The 23,611-nt window shown below is 47.3% G+C and overlaps 1 protein-coding gene across 1 annotated transcript in view; it reads left to right on the top strand.

Annotated features, from left to right (window-relative positions):
- The window catches only part of ARHGAP19 (Rho GTPase activating protein 19), a 58,068-nt gene extending 36,186 nt beyond the window's left edge, over positions 1-21,882 (top strand). The window contains exons 7-12 of the mRNA XM_056120782.1: positions 6,479-6,544; positions 8,871-9,059; positions 11,953-12,051; positions 15,790-15,900; positions 19,883-19,961; positions 21,753-21,882. Coding sequence (XP_055976757.1) covers positions 6,479-6,544; positions 8,871-9,059; positions 11,953-12,051; positions 15,790-15,900; positions 19,883-19,961; positions 21,753-21,763 — 555 coding nt within the window. The 3' untranslated portion in view covers positions 21,764-21,882. The remainder of the gene's footprint in view (positions 1-6,478; positions 6,545-8,870; positions 9,060-11,952; positions 12,052-15,789; positions 15,901-19,882; positions 19,962-21,752) is intronic.
- The last annotated feature ends 1,729 nt before the right edge of the window (positions 21,883-23,611 follow it).

The raw sequence follows: 23,611 nt of genomic DNA, 5'->3' as shown, positions 1-23,611 counted from the left end.
GGGTTCTGGTCTGTGGGTAGTGGGCTCTGGCCTGTGGGTAGTGGGTTCTGGCCTGTAGGTAGTGGATTCTGGCCTGTGGGTAGTGGGCTCTAGCCTGTGGGTAGTGGGCTCTGGCCTGTGGGTAGTGGGCTCTGTCCTAGGGTAGTGGGCTCTGGCCTGTGGGTAGTGGGTTCTGGCCTGTGGGTAGTGGGCTCTGGCCTGTGGGTAGTGGGTTCTGGCCTGTGGGTAGTGGGTTCTGGCCTGTGAGTAGTGGGTTCTGACCTGTGGGTAGTGGGTTCTGGCCTGTGGGTAGTGGGCTCTGGCCTGTGGGTAGTGGGTTCTGGCCTGTGGGTAGTGGGCTCTGGCCTGTGGGTAGTGGGCTCTGTCCTATGGGTAGTGGATTCTGGCCTGTGGGTAGTGGGCTCTGGCCTGTGGGTAGTGGGTTCTGGCCTGTGGGTAGTGGGCTCAGGCCTGTGGGTAGTGGGCTCTGCCTGTGGATAGTGAGTTCTGGCCTGTGAGTAGTGGGTTCTGGCCTGTGGGTAGTGGGTTCTGGCCTGTGGGTAGTGGGCTCTGGCCTGTGGGTAGTGGGCTCTGTCCTATGGGTAGTGGATTCTGGCCTGTGGGTAGTGGGCTCTGGCCTGTGGGTAGTGGGTTCTGGCCTGTGGGTAGTGGGCTCTGGCCTGTGGGTAGTGGGTTCTGGCCTGTGGGTAGTGGGCTCTGGCCTGTGGGTAGTGGGCTCTGGCCTGTGGGTAGTGGGCTCTGCCTGTGGATAGTGGGTTCTGGCCTGTGAGTAGTGGGTTCTGGCCTGTGAGTAGTGGGTTCTGGCCTGTGGGTAGTGGGTTCTGGCCTGTGGGTAGTGGGCTCTGGCCTGTGGGTAGTGGGCTCTGTCCTATGGGTAGTGGATTCTGGCCTGTGGGTAGTGGGCTCTGGCCTGTGGGTAGTGGGCTCTGTCCTAGGGTAGTGGGCTCTGGCCTGTGGGTAGTGGGTTCTGGCCTGTGGGTAGTGGGCTCTGGCCTGTGGGTAGTGGGTTCTGGCCTGTGGGTAGTGGGTTCTGGCCTGTGAGTAGTGGGTTCTGACCTGTGGGTAGTGGGTTCTGGCCTGTGGGTAGTGGGCTCTGGCCTGTGGGTAGTGGGTTCTGGCCTGTGGGTAGTGGGTTCTGGCCTGTGGGTAGTGGGCTCTGGCCTGTGGGTAGTGGGCTCTGCCTGTGGATAGTGGGTTCTGGCCTGTGGGTAGTGGGTTCTGGCCTGTGGGTAGTGGGCTCTGGCCTGTGGGTAGTGGGCTCTGTCCTATGGGTAGTGGATTCTGGCCTGTGGGTAGTGGGCTCTGGCCTGTGGGTAGTGGGCTCCATCCTGTCCTTCGTCTTTCACCAGAGTGGTTTCACCCGCCTGCCTGGTTATTCAGGTAGAAGTCTGAGTTCTGACAGTCTCCTTTTTTACCTTGTCCTCTTTGTTCTCTTTGGTCCAAACTAGTAGTATTTTCTAACATGATTTTCTCAAGAACCTGGTTTCTGTGTTGTGGATTTCAGTGGTGTTTGTTGCATTAGACAGAAGCCACATACCCGGAGCCCTGTCACTCAGCCCTTCGCTCCCTGGGTTCCCTGCAGCAAAGGCTGAGGGGCTGTTCCTTTAAGCCGCTTTCTAGCGGCCCTGGGATTTGATTGTAAGGCAGGTACAGCTTTATTCTCCTGAAAGGGCTCTTTGTGTGACTACATACTGTGATCTTTTGATATTGTTTTCAAAGGTTTTAGCAAAAGGTTGTATGGTCACAGCCATACAATAGTCACAGCTGTGGTCTTTGGAGTGCACTTTCCCGATAGTGAATATAAGACGTTTTTTAATTTGCGCCACTCTAGGCTGTGCCTGGCTAGTGATTCAAGGCTGACTGGGGCCTGATGGTTTAGCACTGGGCCGCTGGGGCTATGTTTGGAGGACCTGGGTGGGTCGGGGTGAGGGTGGGGGGCACAGATGGTGCCGGACATGTGTGTTACTTCTTACACTATCATTTCCCTGGCCTGGTGCATTTTTTTTTTTGAGGTGGTCACACCCAGCAATGCTCAGGGCTTACTCATGGCTCTGCAGATTCTGGGCTCAGGAATCATTTCTGGCAGCTTCTGGGGACCATATGGGATGCTGGGGATCAAACCCGGGTTAGCAAGGCAGGTGCCCTACCCACTCCACTATCTCTGCGACTCCTGTACATTCTTAAAAAAAATTTTTTTTAGCATGTTTCCATAGGAAAATGCTGAGAAATTTCAAGATCATGAAGTTCTGGTTCCTTTTCCCCCTTTAAGTGTAAAAAAAAATTGATAAGCAAAAAAGAATTAAAAGCCAGTCATTTTTGTGAACAGTCCACAGTAGCATTAATATTGTCGTGCAGCCCTCACCACTGTCCATCTCTCCACGTCTTCTCATTGTGCACAGCTGGAGCTCGACCCATTAAATAGTGATTCTCCACTTTCCCCTGCCCTTGACCCTGGCAACTGCCGTTCTGCTTTCTGCTTTCTGGATGTTGCCTATTCTGAGTCCCTCACGTTAATGGAAACATACAGAATTTGTCTTTCTGTGATTGTCTGATTCCGGCGTAGTGGCCTCAAGGTCACCCATGTTACAGCAGATGTCACATTTCTTTCCTTTCAAAGTTGAATGATATTCCATTATATTCATTAAATCCATTAAATTCCATTAAAGTTGCTTCAAGGCCATCACTTAACTCTTTGGAGTATATATATATATCTCCTCAGAAATGGAATTGCTTCAAGGCCATTGCTTAACTCTTTGGGGTATACATACTCAGAAATTCAATTGCTTCAAGGCTATCGCTTAACTCTTTGGGGCCTATGTACTCAGAAATGGAATTGCTGGATCATGAAATAGTTCTTTCTTTAATTTCTAAGGCAGAGAGCCCTTGCTGTTTCTCTCAGGGCTGTTGGTCCATTCGATCTTACCACTAGTAAGCACAGGACTTCCCATTTCTTCCCCTTTTCACTAAGGCCTTCTTTCCGGTCACACTCCCGTTCATGGGGATGCAGTAGTATCACATTGGAGTTTTGGTTTGCATTTTGTTGTTGTTGTGGGTTCATACCCTACAGTGCTTAGGGGCCATCAGGGTTATACCTGAGAGTACTTGGAGGGCCACAGAGTGCCACGAATCACCGCTTGGGCCTCCACATGTTGTGCATGTGTTCTGCCCTTGAATCCCCTGGCTCTGCATTTTCTTACTGATACATGACGCTGAGCATCTTTTTATATGCTTATGACTATTTGTATATATTATTTGAAAACTTTCTGTTTCGTTTTGTTTTTGGGCCATGTCTGACAATACTCAGAGTTTACTCTTGACTTTGTACTCAGTAATCATTCCTGGCATGCTCAAGGGGTCCGTATAGATGCTGGCAATCTGGGCTGGAGAGATAGCACAGCGGGTAGGGCGTTTGCCTTGCACGCGGCCGTCCCGGGTTTGATTCCCAGCATCCCATATCGTCCCCTGAGCGCCGCCAGGAGTAATTCCTGAGTGCAGAGCCAGGAGTAACCCCTGTGCATTGCCAGGTGTGACCCAAAAAGAAAAAAAAAAAGAATGCTGGCAATTTAACTCAGGGCAGTGTGTGCAGGGCAAACTCCCTACCCACTGTACTAACACCCCTGAAGACATTTTTACTCAAAAATGTTGTTGTTATCTTTGGGCGCTAGAGATGAAGCCCAGGGCCTCTATGCATACATACCTCACATGTGCAAGGCAAGTGCTCTGCCACTGAACTACATCTCTAGCATTTTTTCCCCCTTTGCTTAGTTTTGAGTTTTATTTGTTGTTGAATTCTAGGAGTTCTTTAGTATTCCAAATATCAATGCCTTTTCAGATATGTGACATGGTAGGGTCATAATAGAATATCTGAGAGAGAGAGACAGAGAGGGGGAGAGAAAGAGAGAGAGACAGAGAGACACAGAGACAGAGGGAGACAGAGAGAGACAGGGAGATGCAGTTGTCACTTAAGAGGAGCTAAGAGATCTTGAGGAGGTCAGGGGTGTGGTGTTGGAATTATGTTAATGAGAAATCATCAGTAGCATTATAAACCACAGAATCTCAATTAAAAGAAAAAACAAAGCAAAGCAGCAGCCCCCGCCACCCCCAACACCAATAACAAAAAAGAGCTCTCCAAGGAAGGCATTGCAAGCTGGGGCTCCACTGCTTTGCTACCTGTTTTCTTTCTCTATGGATTAAAGTTAATGAGTTAAAGAGATAAGGTCTTCCTGATACAAAGACTTAGAATTGTGGAGGCCACTCCCAGCTGTACTCGGAAATTGTTTTATTAATTTCTTTTCTTTTTTTTTTTTTGGTGGTGGTGGTTAGGGGTGTTGGGCCACACCTAGCAGTGCTCAGTGGCTACTCCTGGCTTGGTACTTGAGGTCCCTCCCATGGGTGCTGGGAAAACGTGGTGCCAGGGACTGAACCCGGGCTTCCTGCATGCTGAGCATGCACTCTTGCCCTTTGAGCCAGTTCCCTTGTGCAGTTTACTTTTGAATTGTTCATTCATAGTGCTTAGAGTCACAGTAGATTTTTTGTTTTGTTTTGTTTTGATTTTATTTTTTTTAAATTTTTATTAGTGAAACACCATGAGGTACAGTTGTAGACTTACAAATTTTTGTGCTTGGATTTCAGTTATACAGTAGATTTTTATATGTCGACCTTTTCATAACTGCTTTGCTGAATTTCTTTCTTAGTTCTCATAATTTCTCTCTAAGAGTTTTCCACATAAAAGATCATTTTGTAGCTGTGCTGTTTTGGTTCCGCAGGCACTTGAGGGCCAATCAAATGAGAGGCGTCATAGTGACAGGTTGAGAAAGAGTTTTATTGGCAGCAAATTATCAGGTTGGAAAATGACAGACTCATGTCATCTGCAGAGAATCTTGAGATGATTTTACTTCTTTCTTTCTGATTTGGATTCATTGCTTTTTTCTTGCCTAATTGTGCTTGCTACTTCTGATTTATTTTATTACATAGTTTTTTTCCTCTGCTGCTCACATCATAGCGATTTAATTCAAAGTCAGAGTTTTTCAGTATGTGCTAAGATGAAGCCATGCATACATGTGTGTGTTTACATATATATATCTCCATGTCTCTAGGTGAATGCGAATACATACTTGTGTACATGCATACATATCTCATAATCTAATTACGGTTGTGCCGTAGCAGCACCTCAGCCCTCATAATGTCACCTGATTATCACAGCAGTGACTTCAGTTCCCAGTATTGGTTGGGTGCAAGACCCAAGATCCTACCCACACTCAAGAAAAGGGGGTTATGCAGGGTGTCATCGTGGATTCTGCCCTGGGATTTACTCACGGGTTGGCAATCTTGGATTTAGGGTTAAGTAACTTTCATTTCAGAATCTTTGACTTACTAGGTCATGGGGTAGATTTAAGACCCATGGTTCAAGTCAGGATCTCAACAGTTAATTGGAGCAGTAGATATGGGAGACTCGGCAGAAGAATGTTTTGGGTTTGGATTTGGTTTCAGTGCCACACCTAGGGGTACTCAGGAGCTCCTCCATGATCAGTCGATGCTCCGGCATCACCCCAGGTAGAGTGCAGGGACTTTGCAAGCAGGATTGAACCTGGGGCTTCTGCTCATGCTCCAGCCCATCTTCTTGGCCACCAAAAGATTCTTTCGAGAGGTGAGTGAGGGTGGCCTGGGGCCGTTCCCTAGCAGTATTCGGGGCTCACTCCTGGCTCTATACTTAAGGATCATTCCTAGAAGTGGTTGGCAGTCCACTTGCATTTCCAGATATTGAACTGGGGTCAACCCTGTGCAAGGCAAGCACCTTACCTCTGTACTATCTCTCTGGCCTTGTTTAAAGTTTATAGATTAGGTAGCATGGATTCTATCATTCTTGTCTAGAGGAATTTTTTGTTTGTTTTTGGGTCATACCATGCAGTGCTCAAAACTTACTTTTGGCTCTGTACTCAGGGATCAACCCTGGCGGGGGGCTTGGGAAACCCTCTCAGGTGCTGGGGATCAAATCTGGATCAGCTGTATGAAAGGCACCCTACATACTATACTATCACTTCAGCCCTCTGGAGGAAAGCTTTTTGTTAAAAATTAAACTATAGGGGCCAGAGAGATGGCACAGCAGGTAGAGCGCTTGCCTTGCACATAACTGATCTGGGTTCGATCCCCAGCACCCCATATGATCCCCCAATACCACGAGGAGTGATTCCTGAGTGCGGACAGAGCCAGGAGTAAATCCTGAGTACCTCCAGGTGTGGCCAAAGCAACAGCAACACTTACATAAATAAAATAGAAAGAGTATGATGTTGTCTTGGAGTTGTCCCATTAGAATTTATGCATATTTGTTTTTGGTGGAAACTATGGAATTGGGATGAGATTTTTTTTGGGAGGCGGGTTCACAAAAAAGCTGTTCTTTTAGAAACTATTGTTGTGTGGCTTGAAAGAATTTTAGATACTGTTAACCTCTTGTCTTTGTTTTCTGTTATTTCCTACCCAGGCTCCTGCTTACATTCGGGAATGTGCCAGATTACACTATTTGAACTCCAGAACTCAAGCATCAAAGGTGAGAATAGGAAATTGCTCAAAGAAGAGAGAGAGATTGAGAGAGAGAGAGAGAGAGAGAGAGAGAGAGAGAGAGAACTTTTTTTATATGAAATAAAAGTAAATCCATGAAAAATGAAATGTATTTAGTACTGTAATTTGAAATTATCTTGTCATTTTGGGGTAAGGGAAAAGACTGAGAGGAAAGTTTGATGTTCAGGACTGGGGAGAGCTCAGAGGGCTGGTGTGATGCATTGCATGTGGGAGACCTGGGAGATTCCTAAAAACTGAGTGGGGAGTAGCCCCTGAGCACCACACCAAGGGTGGCCTAAAAAAGTAATGAATAAAGGTTATATGTTGAAATAACAATGCCTCTGCAGAGGCTGGGAAGATGACAAAGTATGTCCCCTGAGCCCTGCCAGGCACAGTCCCTCCACAAGCCACCACACATTGTTCTTGTCTGCCCCATGTAAGAGCTCCACTGGTGGAGAATTGCTAGCTTAGACTTTCTCATAAAGCCCTTGGCACGTACAGTCTTTGATACAATCTGTGTTTAAACGTTTTTCAGAGGGGGAGAGAGCTAGTATATGGGTTAGGACACTCTTGGCATCTCACCCACCACAGTTCAGATCCTCAGCACCACATACGGTTTCCTGAGCACTGCTAGGTGCTCGCCCAAACAGAAACAAAACAAATGTTTTCTGGAAATGAAAGTCCAGCTTTGTGTGTTTCATTGGTATTTTTGGCTCAGCAGGAATGCTGTCAGATGGCAGAAAGACTTGCGGCCACATGAGCTTAAAGAGCAAATGTGTGATGCTTATTAGTGAGATTGCATATGATTATTGACTTTAAGAGGCAGAGATTTTGGGGGCCTCAAGGAATAGCTTGGTGGCTTAGGTGCCTGCCTTGCAAGAGGATCATCCTGAGTTCAAATCCCAGACTTACCGTGTGCCCTGAGCAGGCATCACTGCTGACAGACATGTGCACACCACAGCCTATTACCATGACAACATCAACTACTGGGGGGAGGGAATACATATTTTGGGGGAAAATTAAGTGAAAACTTAGAAAAAAGACCCTTTATAAGCATTTAAAAAATTTATTTCTGTTGTGATCAGGATAAAACTTTGATCTCATGTTACCTTTCCTGCTCAGTTTTGTTTCTACTTGGAAGTTAGCAAATATCTGTGACCAGGAAGAGAGCCTTTTGAAATTGTATTTATTTATTTATTTATTTAAGGAAGAGAGTCTCCTCTCAATCAGTCAAACTGCAGAGTGGTTTTTCTTTTTCTTTTTCCTCTCTTAGTTTTTTGGGCCACCTCTGTACTCAGAACCTACTCCTGGCTCTGTGCTCAGGGATCACTCCTGGTGGTGCTTAGGGGACCAGATATGGTGCCAGGGATTGAATCAAGGTTTAAGGCCTGTCCTCTATCTACCGCACCAAGGAGAATGGTTTTTCTATTTTCTTTTTTCCTTCCTCCTTTTTTGGGCCACACATCGTGGTGGTCAGGGGTTACTTAAGGCTCTGCACTCAGGAATTACTCCTGGTGGTGCTCAGGTGACCACATGGAATGCTGAGGATCAAACCTACATCAACTATGTGCAAGGCAGCCTTACCTGCAGTACTATGGCTCTGGCTCCAAGCAGTGTGGTTTTTCTGTTGTTTCTCTGCCACCGCCTTGTAGCTGTCACATTCCATTGTTCTGTGTGGGAAAGGTGCCACCAGGAACCAGCACACTCGGGCTCCACGATGGCCTGTCACTTTAGTTGTCATTTAGATGACTTTAAAATTATAGCTTACGGGGCAATAGCACAAGGGTAGGGCATTTGCCTTGCACCGGCTGATCCGGGTTTGACTCCCAGCATCCCCGAGCACTGCCAGCAGTAATTCCTGAGTGCATGAGCCAGGAGTAATCCCTGTGCATTGCTGGGCGTGATCCAAAAAGCAAAATATAAATAAATAAAAAATTATAGTTTAAACTTGCCTTTTTCCTTTTGTCCAATGGGAATGATACTTTCCTTGCTTAACTTACAGGTGTGAGGCAATAGGGAGAATTATATGAGATTAGAAGATACTTTGAAAACTGAACTCTCTAAATATGGAGAGCTTCTGGGGCTGATATTCTAAATGAAGTTAGGTTCTCTGGGCAGGTCATGGGAGTGAACTGCCAGTGTAGTCTATAATTATTGCTTTCTCTTTATCTGATAATAATATTTAGATTTTTCTGTCCCGGAGAAGAGCAGGCCACGTTCCTTCCCACCCTCTTCTTTTTTGTTCCAGGGTTGTGGGAACCCGAAAGAAAAGCTGGCAGCAGGATATACTAATTCATTTCCATGTCTTTCTCTAGGATGATCTTGATCTGACAGTTTCTTGTCGTACAAAGTCCTTCCAGCTGGCAAAGCCTCAGAGGCGGAACCAGCTGGATTCCTACTCCCGTGAGGAGACGCAGCAGCGCACAGAGGAGGCGCTGCGGGAGTTGTTCCAGCACGTCCACAGCATGCCGGAGTCCGCGAAGAAGAAGCAGCTCATCAGACAGGTGCCCGAGTGGAGGTCACAGCCTGGGGCTCTCAGGGAGGTGGCCCGGAGTCCTCTGACACCTCTCAGGGCAGGCAGGAGGCCTGGTTGTGGTCCCGGGTCTCAAGGTCCAGCCCAAAGCCCTGTCATTGGCACTGCTGTGTGTGCTCTGTCCCCCGTCCCCTGTCACCCCTTCAGACTCTCATTTAGGTTAGGGAAAGCTCAGTAGTGGTAACAGAAGCTTGGCACCTTCGGGACCCCGGGTTCGGCCACTGCACTCCACCCCCTCTTCCTAGAAACATTTTATTTTTCCTTTTGTGGGGGCTGCATCCTCTGGTGCTCGGCCCCCGCCCCCAGAAGTGCTCGGGTGACTGTATGCGGTTCCCGGGGTGGAATTGGGGGCAGCGATGGGCAAAGCAAGCTCCTTAGCCCCTGTTCTGGCTCTCTGACCCTCTCTCCTCATTTAATTTTTGCTCATCCAGGAAAGTAAACGTCTCTCTGACCCCAGTAGCAAACTTTGCACTAGTGCCTTATGGAGAGAGAAGGGGGGGGGGTGATGGAATTTTTAGCTTTAAATAGGGATCCAGGTGGGGTTCGAGTTTCTCTAATTTTGTTCATGTAACGAGTGTGCTTAGAGAGAACCCGCAGTTACGTGTTCCAAAGCTTCAGCTCTCCAGCCTTCTTGGCAAATAGCAAATAGCTTAGCCTTCCGAATTGCAGTTTTCTTGTTTGTAAAGCGGTAATTGTAACGTTGGTGTTCTGTGGTTGTGAAGGGGAGAGAGGAGCTGCTGGCAGGGCAGAGCCAAGCGGGAGCTCTTACACGGGGCTTGTTTGTAGTCGCAGCACACAGAATCAAGTCACTAGTTGGACACTGGAAATAGGAATCCTAGTGGCTAACTTGGTTTTCTTTGGAACTCTGGGAACAAAATTAAACTTCTCATTTGCCATTTTGAGATTCAAATTATTGCTAAATAAATTCTGATGACTTAGTGAGTTTCTTCTCAGAAAATTTATTTGATCTTGAACCAACTTTAGTCTTAGCTGACCAGGCGAAGGTGGCCTCTTGCCATCTTAGTCACCTGGGCTCATTTTAGGGGTAAGTCTTTGTTTTTATTTATTTATTTATATTTATACATCATCTCAAGTGTAGGCCCAAATGTAAATAAGTGCTCAACTGCTGACCTGCTGTTCTTCTGGGGACGGTGGTGGTTGGCTTCCCATGGCCGAGCTAGCCACCTTGGTGTGGCTCTGGGGTCATTCCCTGGCAATGCTTAGGGGAACTTTTGGTGATGGACATTGAACCCACATCCAGAACATGTGCACTCTCCCTGGGCCTAAGTTGAGCTGTTTTTAATGAAAAAGCCCTACGAGAGAGACTGGCAAGCTAGTTCAGTGTGCTGATGATGGAGACAGCCCTCATTCTCCCCCCGATGGCTCTACACACGCTACACAGAGGGGACTCTGCCTGGTCCCAGCGTCTCAGGGAGAGACCCGGAGCACAGAGCTGGCTGTAACCCCTGGTACTTTTTCTCTGATTAGAAAAATAAGAAATTCTAGAGAAAAGAAAATAAAATGCTCATCAGTTTGGGCATTGTTCTTTTGTGCATAATTATATAGTCATACAAAAAAGAAAAAATATATGTTCATATATATGTGTTTGTTTGCTCTTGGCCACACCAGGTATTGCTCAGGAATCACTCTTGGTGGGCTCAGGGTCCCATTTGGGATACTGGGGGTCAAACCCAGGTCGGCTGTATGCAGTCAAGTGCCTTACCCGCTGTATCTCTCTGGCTCCAATATGAATATTTTTTATTTTTATATAGTTACGATCATACCATATAAACTGTTATCTCTCCATTTTTCCACTAAATATCACATTATAAGCATTTTCTTGTACATGGTAGCAACCTTAAACATTAAAATTACTGCCATTTCATTTTGAAAAATTATAATTTTTTATTTTCTAGGGTTTTTTCCTGATTACAAAAAATTATACACACGGTAGAGACATTTTAACCTCTATAAGAGTGTAAATAAAATGAAAATCTCCTATTATTGAGCCAAGGATTTAGGTCACTTCTTAGTATATACAGTTTTGCTTATAAGTCTTTTTAACTTTTGTATGTTATTTCTGATGTGCATGGTCAAAGAGTGTCATCCCCTTTTGTTTTATTTAATATGTATGTAGCACTGTAGCACTGTCATCCCGTTGTTCTTCAGTTTGCTTGAGCGGGCACCAGTAACATCCCCATTGTGACACTTGTTACTGTTTTTGGCATATTGAATATGCCATGGGGAGCTTGCCAGGCTCTGCTGTGTGGGCAGGATACTCTCGGTACCTTGCCAGGCTCTCTTTTTCTTTTGGGTCACACCTCGCCATGCTTTTGGGCCCATGCAGTGCCAGGGTTTGAACTTGGTCAGTACCATGCAAGGCAGGCACCTTCACCCTGCTCCTATCTCTTGACCTAGTTTTTAGCACATTTATTTATTTGGTTCTTGGGCTACATCCAAAAGTTCTTAGGGCTGACTATGCACTCAGGGATACTCTTGGCAGACAGTTGGGAGTGCCAGGGATGAACACCAGGTTGGCTGCATGTAAGGCAAATGCAGATGCCTTATCTCCTATACAATCGCTCCAATCCCCACTCCCACCACCCACCCTGGTACTTTTGAATTTAAATACTCAGGGTAATTTAGTACAGTTTTTTTTTTAACTAAAAAAGCAAAACCAAAAACAAACCCCCAAAACAAGCTTGACTTGGTTTTGACAGCTTTATTTCTGCTTCTGTGATTTGTTTGCTGATGTACTCACTTCTTGGACTGACTTCTATGATGGGTTGTACTTACAGTGCCGATTGTCACGGAATCCTGTCTTTTCTTGGGAGAATATTAACAGAATGCTCTTCTTCTTTCAGTTCCATAAACAGTCTTCAACCCAGACCCCAGGGCGGGAGCCGTCCTCCCCCCGGGTGCAGAAACGGGCCCGCTCGCGCTCCTTCAGTGGCCTCATTAAGGTAGGTCTGCGCTCTCCCTTTCCCACTCAACAGGCTTCAGTTTTATTTTTTCAGTGGTGGGCACCCCCCTCCCCCTTGCTTGGGGGCACAGGGCCACTCCTACCGGTGCAGGGCTCAAATGCAGGACCTCACCCTTGGCCAGGCATGTCTTTTACAGCTTGAGCCACATCGCTGGCCACTAGTCTGATTTTTCTTATACACAGACTAGTTTTCTGTGTTCATGCATCTTCTGTGGGAGTCCTAAGAGAACATTCATTTGTAAGGGGAGAAGGAAAACGGAAATGGAAACTTGTGTTTTTCAAATCATTTTACTGTGTATCCATCAGAGAAAGGGCTCTGTGGAGTAGAAGTCAGAGAGGTCCTTCCTTCTCTTCTGACGCTGATGACAGTCCTTACTTGCCAGCAGCGTAGAGTCCCTTTGTTCATAACTTGCTTTGAGCAAGGTATGCGCTTCCTCAAATCAGGCTCCCCCATGCCCTGGCCACAGTGCTCACCGAGGCGTGCACCCTCTGTGCTGAGCTCTGCTGTGTTGCTGGGGATCCAGTGGCAGTGCCGGGGACCGAGCTTGTGGCCTCCCATCAGTAGGGCAGGTGCTACCCGAGCCACCCCCAGTCCCTGGAATTCGTGGGTGTTCGCCTTCCTGATACTCAGCCCTGAGTTGGAAGTGGGCCCAGCCATGTGGTGCACCAGCTGTGCGGTGGGCCTGCGGGGCTCTATCCCCTGTTTCTCTGGGCCCCCAGAACTCACCAGCTGTGAGTGGTCATCCCAGGGATCGAATTTAGGGCCTCACACATGCAAGGCAGGTGCTGCTGCCTGCAGTTAACTCCCCGGCTCCTGAGAAATCTTCTTTTTAAAACAAATGCAGTATATCCTCTGTGTTGCCATGGTCACTGCCGGCTCACGTCTTCGTGGACAATCTGAACTTGCAGTTAAGGGCTCTTGCCATTGGGTGGCAGTAGGTTACTTGATGATGGGGTTTACGTCCAGCACAGCCAGGCTCAGTTAGCACTATGCTGTGTCCTGCCGTTCACTGGGGTCTTCCGGAGGCAGCGTGACTCACAACCCTGCTGACGAGAGGGTTTCCTGCACACAGTGCTCGGGTGCCGCCCCCTTCCCCGAGCACCCGCTCCCCTCCACCGTGTCTCAGCGTGTACTCCTCCCACCATGGTTCTTTTTATTGATTTGATTTATTTTGGGGCCAGGGCAGGGGGCCAGTGGGGACTGCAACTTACTGGTACTCAGGAATGTCTTCTGGCTTAGTGCTTGGCGGTTTCCTCAGACTGTGCTCAGGGGACCATGCAGTGCTGGAACCAAGCCTGGGCCTTCCACATGTAAAACAGTTGCTCAGCCTGCATAGCTGTCTCTCTAGTTTATTTTATTTGCAAGTCTGTCCTTCCCTCTGACTTCCCTGTCTTGATAACAAGGAAAGTGGTAGTCAAATAAATGTAGTAGTCAGACAAATGTTCCAAGTTATATGGGAGGGTGGGGGATGCGGCTCAGGGAGAGAGCACGGGTCTTACATGTGTGAGACCCTGGGTTTGATCCTCGCCACAGCAACACACAAAAGCCTCAAACCAAAGTACAGTGTAAAATGGTGTAGTTGTATCTTCACAGTGAGCACCTCTGCAGCTGGTTCCAGATAAACTGATATTTGTTGATTGAAATGTAAAGAGAGACTCTCCTCTTGATGGCTGCCCACTCTTCTGAAAGAGAATTCGGAATTTTAGAATTACAAAGTCTTGTATCATTCTGCCAGTATAAATATTTTACTTATTTTTTAATTTAATTGTGTGTGTGTGTGTGTGTGTGTGTGTGTTTTGGCACACACCTGGCAACACTCAGGGGTACCTCCTGGCTCTGTGCTCAGGGATCACTCCTGATGGTGCTCAGGAGACCATGTGGGATGCTGAGGATTGAACCCAGGTGCATGCAGAGCGAATGCCATACCCAACTGTACTGTTGCTCCAGCCCCCCAGTATAAGCATTTTAAAACACAAATGTTAGTAAATTATATAAAGCAGCAGGTTAAAGTGTGAGTGAAGAGACGGTGAACTGGTCATTGGTCTAGATTTCTGCTCAATGAAGAAGGGAGCTAATCAAATGGCTTTTTAAATTTGCTGGGGGCCAGAGAAAGAGCTTAAAGGACTGAGCACATGCTTTGCATGTGAGAAGCTCTTATCCAAAGAAATCCAACAAGAATTCATTGGAGGCTCTACAGCCAGTTCTGGGGTTCCTGGTACCCAGGCATAGTGCTAACTGAGCCTGGCCGTGCTGATGGACTTTGATGTCTTTTGATTTTTGTTGTTTTTTGGTCACACCTGGAAATGCTCAGGGCTTCTCTGGCTCTGTGCTCAAAAATTCCTCCTGGCAGTATTCAGGGGACTCTATGGGATGCTGGGGTGGAACCCGGGTTGGGTGCATGCAAGGCAAATGCCCTACCTGATACACTATCTCTCCAGCCCCTGTTTTTTGGTCTTTTGAAAGGAAGAGACTTTTCACTAGGACTTTTGAAAGTAAAAGGTACTGATCTTATTTTTCTAGTATTTCTGTGTCTTAGCTCTTTGATTTATTTGTCTTCCTTTTATCCTTTATAAGACTAGACTTTTTTTTCTGCTAATATCCACATTATAGAGTTTAATGTAGGTGCTTTGATATGGTCTGTTTTTGGAATCCAGATTTATTCTCTAAGGGTAAAAAGGGAAGATTTCTCCAAAGCTGGTAGAATGGTCACTGGCAGCTGTTACAGTAAGTCACATCCGCTTCTAAGCTGTGCAGAGATGAAAGGGCTTTTAGTCTTGCTCTGAATGGCAGAGTGGTCATGTGACCCTTTTAAGACGCCTTTTACTCTCCTGTGGCTGTATTAGAAGCTCTTCAGAATTTCTGCAAACACAGTCTGGGCGAGGACATGACAGGGAAGGGAAGTTTTAGAGCGGCCTATATAAATATCTCTCCACAGGCGTGGGGGGTGGGAGGGGGGACGCTTAACAGCTGGCAGAGACAGTTCATCTTTGGGGCGATCATTACACCATAACTAACTGGCATTTTGTTTATGGTCTCTAAAGTGCACTGTAATTGGCCTGTTGTAGTGAGCTTAGGTCAGATATGCAGTGCTTCTAATGTTTCAGCCAAGGAAAGAGAAGATCTTGCCTCAAGCAAGATCATAAGCTCTGGCTTTTGTTTTTGTTGTTCATTTTAGTCATGGGGCCACAGCTAGTAGTGCTCAGGGGCTACTCCCAGTTCAGTGCTCTGGGTCTCAGCACCAGGGGCTCATGCAGACCAGGTTTGGAACCCAGATCTCAGCACCCAGAGCATGTGTTCTCTCTCCAGCCCCTTAGGTTCATTCATTCATTCTTCCTTCCTCCCTTCCTCCCTTCCTCCCTTCCACCCTCTTTGGTCTCTAGTAACAGTGACTTGGGGACTTAGGGGTTGGGCCCAGAAAGCTGAATTTTTTTGAACCCAGAAGTAGTTTTGAAGATCAGTATAGTCAGAATATGTACATAGTAGATGTTTTAATTAATTAATTAATTTGTGTGTGTGGGGGGCGGCATACCTGGTGATGTCAGGGCTTACTCCGGGCTCTGTACTCAGGGATGAATCACTCCTGGCAGTGTTCATGGAGCATATGAGATGCCGGGGATCAAATCTGGATATAAGGCAAGGCAGGTGCCTCACTTGCTGTACCATCTCTCCAGCTCAGTCGATGTTTTTAAAGCAATTGTTTTTCTCTTCCTAAAACAGCGGAAGGTCCTGGGAAATCCCATGATGTCAGAAAGGAAACCCAAGTGCCCAACGCCAGAATCTGTAGGTCTTGGAGAACTGAAGCAATCCAGCAAAGAAAATATGAACTTGGTAGGTGTTCTCTGGACTTTTCTCTCAGTGTGTGCATTTTCAGGAAGGAAGGACATTCTTATACAATCTCGTGTTTTCCTATGTTTCTCTGAACCATTCAGCTTTACTTCGCCCTGATTATTCGTTTCATGTATTGTAGGATAACACTCTTTTGTCCTTCCTCAGGTAGCTTAGGTTTGTCAGGTCATACCCATCTAAGAACACTGAACTTGTATTGTAAGCAATGTCCTTTCTGTGTGGACACAGGAAGACAGTTAATATTATGCTTTGTAACTTGGGAGTTGATTGACTCCGAATAATATTTACTCCTGGGCATCTGATTTCTTGACTCTGTTGCCCTTAGTTCCTAGCACCCCAAAAGCAGGGTCCCGACGAGGGACTGAATGGACCCAGGGCAAGCAGTGAGCTACCCTGGCATCGAAATGGGCCAGGCCAGAGAGCCATGATACTCAACTATAAGTTGAGGGCATGATCATGGACAAATGCTGTCATGATCCAAAAGTAAGTAAAGACGAGACTAGGACCCTGCTAGAGTTAGGAAGATTAACCTGGCCTGAGGACTGCGAAATGTATAGTGAGATGTTCGTAGGAAGAACCAAACTAAATTTATATCTCTTACTGTGCTCCTACAGAATGACATTGCTAGAAATATTAGAAGTAGATTTATTACAACTATTTAAGTAGATTACTAACTGAGGGAAGAACACACCCTTGTTGGGATCCCACCCTTGGGTGGATCTCCTAGTAATCTGAAGTAATCTCTGTAGATGAGATTTTATCCTTGAGTTAATCTCCTGGAGGAGTGGTCTTACCTCTCTTTGTTGATTCGTCAGTATTCAACCCACCTTTATGTCACCGCCTTATGTGACTGCCATATAAACTAAGACGTAAGCTCGGAAAGGGAGTCAGAAGCGAGAGAGCTCGGGCTCTAGAGATCGAGAGTCAGAGCCAGAAGGAGAGAGGTTCCAAGATTGGAGCCCAGGAGAGAAGGAGGCAGAGAAAGACAGGAGTGAAAAGGATTGGAATAAACTACATTGATATAGACTGGCCTGGCCCCTGTTTTTTCTTCCGTTTGCCCTTGGCCAACAGCCGTTTCCATCCAGGCCACACACAGTGGCTCAAGAGCACCGAACGCAGACGGTGAGACAGTGTCATCCAGTGAGCCCGTGAACACACAACCTTCGGCGTGATAAGATTTTACAATGTATGACGACTCTCTTTTTTTTTTTTAAATGTAGGAGTATTGCTATTTATTCAGCCATTGATTAGGCTGATTGAATTGGGCATGAACTCCACCTTACTTTTTATTTTTCCTTTTTTATAATTTTATTTATTGAATCACCATGAAAGCAGTTACAAAGCTTTCAGGTTTAAGTCTCGGTCATACAATGAAACACCTGTCCCTTTACCAGTGCCCATTTTCCACCACCAAAAACCCCAGTATACCCCCCATCCCACACCCTCCCCCTACCTGTGGGGCAGATGATTTCCACATTACTCTCTCTCTACTTTGATCACATTCAATATTTCGACTCCAGACCCACCATTATTATTTGGAATTTTACCCCAACACTCAGATCTGCCAAAAAGACAATGGTAGACAATTTATTTTCTATTGATGATTATGAATAACATACGATGTCATGCAGCTCCAGTAGTGGGCATGTGATTTTGGAATTCCAAAATTTTAACAATTAAATCTGGAGCGATTTCTGCCAAAACCTGCTGGGTTCCGAGATTTGTTCCTGAGTCTCTTGGATCATGGCCATTAAGCAGCTTGATCAGGAGCCAGAGAGGCCATTCGTGGGCGGTGACCCAGGGTCTTGTTGGGTGGGGAGGAAAGGGCTGGCTCCATCCCCATCCCATGAGGCCCCGTGTGTTTCGTCACTGCGGGCCCAAACCTGACTGTCCAATGGCGTCTAGGGGATGGCAGCCACCGAGCTGCCATGGAGAACAGGCCAAGGCACAAACCTATTCCCACCTAGGGTGGCCCGGCACCAGTAACCTACTGCAGGGGTCGGCCGCATTTCTGCCAAAAGCCGCTGGGTTCTGAGATTTGTTTCTGAGTCTTTGGGATCATGGCCATTAAGCAGCTTGATCAGGAGCCAGAGAGGCCATTCGTGGGCAGCGTCTCGGGGTCTCATTGGAGCAGGGAGGAAAGGGCCTGCTTCACCCCCATCCTGTGAGGTCCCGTGTGTCTCACTTGTCCCTGTGGGCCCAAACTTGACTGTCCAATTGCCTCTGGAAGATGGTGGCCACTGAGCGCCAAGGGGAAGCAGGCGAAGGGACAACACCTGTTACCCCCTGGGGTTGTCTGGCATGGGTAACCCATTGCAGGGACCGGATGCATTTCTGCCAAAAACCGCTGAGTTCCAAGATTTGTCTCTGAGTCTCTGGGATCATGGTCGCTAAGCAGTTAGATCAGAAAACAGAGAGGCCTTGCCGGAGGTGAGCTGAGCCGGAGGTGGTTTGTGGGTGTGTCTCCCACATACCTAACTTTTGGCCATTTACTTTCTTGGTAAACTTTGCCCCAAGGTTTTGGGGTGTAGCCAAAGGCACAGCAGCAATTTTGGGGTATGTGGAAGTCTGAAGGCGCCATCAGGCTGTGGATGCACTCGCCTCACAGGTACAGATTGACCTGCTGGCGGCACCATATCCCCAATGATGACTGTCTCTCTGGAATGTTTCCTTGATTTACTTAACAGTTTCTTTCTTTTTTTTTTTTTTTTGTACTGGGGATCATACCCAGGACCACTATACTTACAAGGCATGTACTCTGCCACCAAGCTATGTCCTTGGCCTGTAAGCACACTTGAATTGAAGGAAGTCTAGCCAACCAGTCATTAGGAAAATGACAAATGGAGTGAAATAGATCAATTAGGAGTTGGGAGTGGCTGATGGTATTTGAGGCAGGCCTGCAGTATTACGTTACCTGAGGGCTATCCTTCAGGCCATCCCAGGCTCAGGTTCTTTAGTAAGCCTGCAGTAGAGTCACTTTTATTGATATGTGACATAATCAGTTTATAATATACATATGTGTGTATGTTTGTGTGTATAATTAATGATATAAATTTATCTCAGCAAGCATTTTTTGTTTTTTTTTGCTTTTTGGGTCACCCCTGGCGATGCAAAGGGGTCATTCCTGGCTCTGCACTCAGGAACTTCTTCTGGCGGTGTTTAGAAGACCATATGAGATGCTGGGAATCGAACCCGGGTTGGCCACGTGCAAGGCAAATGCCTTACCTGCTGTGCTATTGCTCCAGCCCTCAGCAAGCATTTTTGAAAAGAAATTAGGGATAGAGAGTACAGTGGTTAAATAGTATGCTTGCCTTTCACGTGGCTGACCCGAGTTTGCTCTCCAGCACCCCAGATGTCCCCCAAGCCCTGATCACAGAGCCAGAAGTAAGTAGCCCCTGAGCACCAGCATGTGTGTCCCCCCAAATACAGTTAAAATTTTTTTGGAGGGGGGTTATTTTTTTTTCTTTTTGGGTCACACCCGGCGATGCACAGGGGTTACTCCTGGTTCTCACTCAAGAATTACTCCTGGCAGTGCTCAGGGGACCATATGGGATGCTGGGAATCGGACCCGGGTCGGCTGCATGCAAGGCAAACGCCCTACCCGCTGTGCTATCGCTCCAGCCCCGTAGGGTGGTTATTTTGGATCACACCCAGTGGTGTTCAGGCGTTACTCCTGGCTCTGCACTCAGGGATCACTCCCGGTAGGCTCAGGTGACTACATGGGGATGCCAGGGATCAGACCTGGTGGGCCGTGTGCAGGACAAGTACCCGACCTGCTCTTTGTTATCCCCTTGCTCTGTTTCTTTGTATGCCACATATGAGAGAGATCATGTGGTATCTGTCCCTTCTGCCTTTGACTTATTTCAGTGAAACTCTTCATGTTGAGACTGAACAGGATAAGAACTCCTCTCGGTGGGAAAGATATTGGAACATGTAAGCCACTCTAAAATTTTCCTTGTTACAGTTATTTTCTGACTCTCCATCTGTCACAATGACACCAGCAAGACTGAAATGGTATGAAGGGAAGAAAGAGGGGAAGAAAGGTAATTGTGCTTTTCTGTTCTCATTTGGTTGTTCTGATACTCCTAGCAGCACTTGGGGCTCTGTGTGGAGCCAGGAATCAACCCTGGGGCTCCTTCATGCAAAACTGGCACTCCAGTCCTTTATGCCTTTTCTGTTCTTGATTAGTGTAGCTCCTTTCTGCCTCTTATTGATCAGAAGCATTTTGGAATTCCTAGGAGGATGTGGAAGTTACAGGCCTACTTCCAGGGTTCTTGCCCTAGAGTTCGTTTAGTAGATGGTTCTTTGTTTTTGTTGGGTTTTTGGTTTGGGGGCCACACCCAGCAGTACTCCGGACTTACTCCTGGCTTTGTGCTCAGGGATCACTCTGGGAGGAGATTGGGGACCATATAGAGTGTTGGGTATTGAACCTGGGTCAGCCATGTGCAGAGCGAGTGCCCTGCCCGCTGTGCTGTGGCCCCAGCCCCTAACAGATGGTTCTCAGTCGACTCAGCGACTCAGAACCCTCCTGGGGCTGAGGGAGAGATCTGAGAGTTCCCTGCCTTCCTGGCTGGGTGGGATAAAGGAGAAACACCTTAAGGGTACTAGCTAAGCAAATTTCAGAGTGCGTGTTAAGAAAACCTGTTAAGCAAAACTTGTTATCCTTGTTAAGAACAAGTATAAATAATTTGTAAAGCCAAGTGCAGATGTGCAGTGAAAGTTCTTAGTGAATGTAGACCAGTTCCTTTTCTGGGTTGACTGTAACCATGTTACTCAGCAGGGCTATTCCGGTAGACAGCTCGTGCAGAAGGACCCCAAACTCATAGCTCTGCACATTTAGAATGAAGGGATCGTTCTGTGCCTGGGCTGCTGTTGCTTCAGCTCTTGTGGCAGAAGGTCGAGGCTGTCTTGCTTTCCCACAAGGAAGCAAGGAGAGGCCTCCTCAGTGAGCACCCTGGCTTTTATACTCCTGATCTGAGGCAGGGAGATGCCTCCCCAGGGAGCACCCTGCCTTTCCTACCCCTGACTGAGCCATTCCTCTGTCCAGGGAGGACAGTTTATTCTTTCTGAATCTATTTCCTCTGAACATGAGGACGAAAGTTCTAACTGGTTTTTTTTTTTTTGGGGGGGAGTCATACCCAGCAGTACTCAGGGTTTTACTTCTGATTCTGCAGAGGACCATGTGGGATGCCTGGGTTGAACCCAGGTCAGCGGCATGCATCGTTTTTTCTCTTCCTTCCAATTAACAGCAGAGCCTCTCATCTGTGTGGGAGGCACGTAGTACCTGTTCCTGGTGAGAGACACAGTGGTGTTTGGGACAGGAGCTGTGCGTTCAGTTGGGGTAGGGTTCCATTCCTTGCTTCGTGGCATGATAAGGATAACCATATCAATTGGGGCAACCCAATTCAGTCAGCGTAATCGATGGCTGAATAAATAGCAGTACTCCTACATGAAATAAAGTAAAAATAAATAAATAAACAAATAGAGACAACCTTACTTGTGTAGACATCAGATTATTTGTGAATTGGCGAGAGGGTTAGCTCCGGGTGAGGCTGTTGTGAGGGTAAATGAGACCCGTGGACTTGAAGGATGCAGAGTAGCCCTGGGCACCAGTTAGCTTCCCAGGGGCTTGTTGCCTCTAACTGCCGTGAGGATGATTTCCTGAGCTTGCCCAAGGAGGCCCAGGGAGTTTACTTCGAGGGCCAGTAAACTTAAAACTCCTTAACCCTCAGTGTGTAGAAAATGCTGCAGATTTTCTAGCATGTAGGTGGGATATTTGCAAAAAGAATTATTTAGAATATGTGCTAAATGCTCTTGTTTCTCCTTCCACCTAGGATTCCTCTGAAGGAGCCCGAGTTCTCCTGCGTCCGCCCAGCGATTTCTCCTTTGTGTGGGCCAGGTGCCATGACTGTCTGTGGAGAAGCTTGGATTTGTAGCTTGCCTGCTGCCTTTGGAAGTGTGGAAGTCAGCTAACCCTGTGGCGGGTTGCTCCTTCCGATCTAGCTCCCTGGATGATGTCTGTAGATTCTTCCTTCTGAACCAGCACGAGCAACTCCTGTTTATTTTTATTATTTCTTTTACGATAGGGGGAAAACCACTAACCAGTCGGACACCTTTCATTGCACAGAGTCTGAGCAGAACCAGGTGGGCTCTGGTTTTTAGTATTTGGGCAAATTCTGTTTTTAAAAACAGGGAAATTTGTTCTTAACTGCTCGATTCATTTTTTTAAAAAATTTTATTTAAAAAAATTTTTTTAATACTGTCAGTCCTGGCAGATTGGTGTTATTTTTAACTGATGATTTGGGCTTGTCCCCATTTTGTTAGTATGGGGGGGGGTTATTTCATATTTCTGTTGCTGTTTCTTGTTTCTGTTTTTGGTAAGGTCATTCTATGGGGTAGATAATCTAGATAAGCTCTATGGCAGATCCCTTTCGCTCATCTTCACCTTCCACCTTGGGAAAGCCCTAACCCATGAATCTGTATTCCTCCATTCCTTAATTTTGTGTCCCGAGAATTTGAAGCCATACTGAAAGTTTTAAATTATTTCTCAGGCCTGAGATTGCAGGGTATTTAACCAGTGGTCTTGAAAAAGAAGAATGCAGAATGATAACCATATTGCCACTAATTTCAGTTACTAAACACTGTCCCTTCACACACCTCTTTCTTTCCCTGTCCTCGGTGATGATGCCAGAGTGATTGTGTGGCTGCTGAACTCACTTCCTTCACTCACTTCCTCTCGCCTGAAAAACCCTGGGCACCACTGTGCAGCCTCTGTCTGGTCACCGGGACTCCGGGACAGTCGCCGACCGCTTGCCGGTGCGTTCCCGCTCTGTGTGCGTGGTTCCCTCAGGGTGGGCGTCTATCATCTTCCAAGGGAGCCTGTGGGCCAGCTGGGATCCGAGGAAGGAAGTGAGCCCCATGTTCGTGGGGCTATTCCCTGAAAAGCACTGAGGCCAGTCCCCGGGTTGAGAGGGGCCGGCTGTCAGCTGTGCCTGCCGTCCCGCCCGCACCTCTGGGGAAGCACTTCCTTTCTCGCCTTTGTTTCTTTTGCTCTTGTCGCAGTAGTGAAGGGAAATGTAAAATCTGGCCTTCCCACTTGCTGGGTGGTGAACGACAGGTGATTTCGAGCAGGAAGGTGCTCCTAGGTCTGCCTGAGAGCAGCTGTGCTATTCTCGAAAGTGCTAGCAGGTTCATTTGTGGGTGCTTCTGTTCGGTTTCTTCTGACTGAGACACCAAATGGCTGGCGCTAGCTGTTGTTGACTCCAGAGGGAGCCACTGGAGATGGGCTGGTCGCAGCGGCCCCAGGACTCCGCGCTTCCAGGCGTGCGGGCCCAGGGGCTGCGGGCGCCAAGGGCACAGGCTTGGTCAGGGAGTCTGTGGCGTGTGTCACCCGGATGCTGGGGGCTGAGACTCAGGGAACATTCTAGGGTTGACGAGCCGGTGACTTGGAGCCTCAAGAGAGCTTGCCACCTGCACGTGCTTTCAGAGCCACCCACGGGTGGCTGCCGTGTGTATTTGGGGACGTGTGTGTGGTGGAGGTTATTTATTGAATTTGCTTTCCCTTGCTTAAAGGGGAAGGGGACGGTCAGTCATTTTTCTTAGAGAAGCTGTGAAACATTGGAATCTGTGCTTGGAGAGTTGAGAGCCGACCCTATGCCTTGTTCTACGTAACCATTCTAATCCTGTGAAGTCT

Source organism: Sorex fumeus, unplaced genomic scaffold (genome assembly GCF_029834395.1).
Source record: "Sorex fumeus unplaced genomic scaffold, SorFum_2.1 ptg000043l, whole genome shotgun sequence".
Taxonomy (NCBI): domain Eukaryota; kingdom Metazoa; phylum Chordata; class Mammalia; order Eulipotyphla; family Soricidae; genus Sorex; species Sorex fumeus.
Note: the sequence above shows the minus strand (reverse complement) of the source record. Positions and strands in the feature narration are given on the sequence as shown.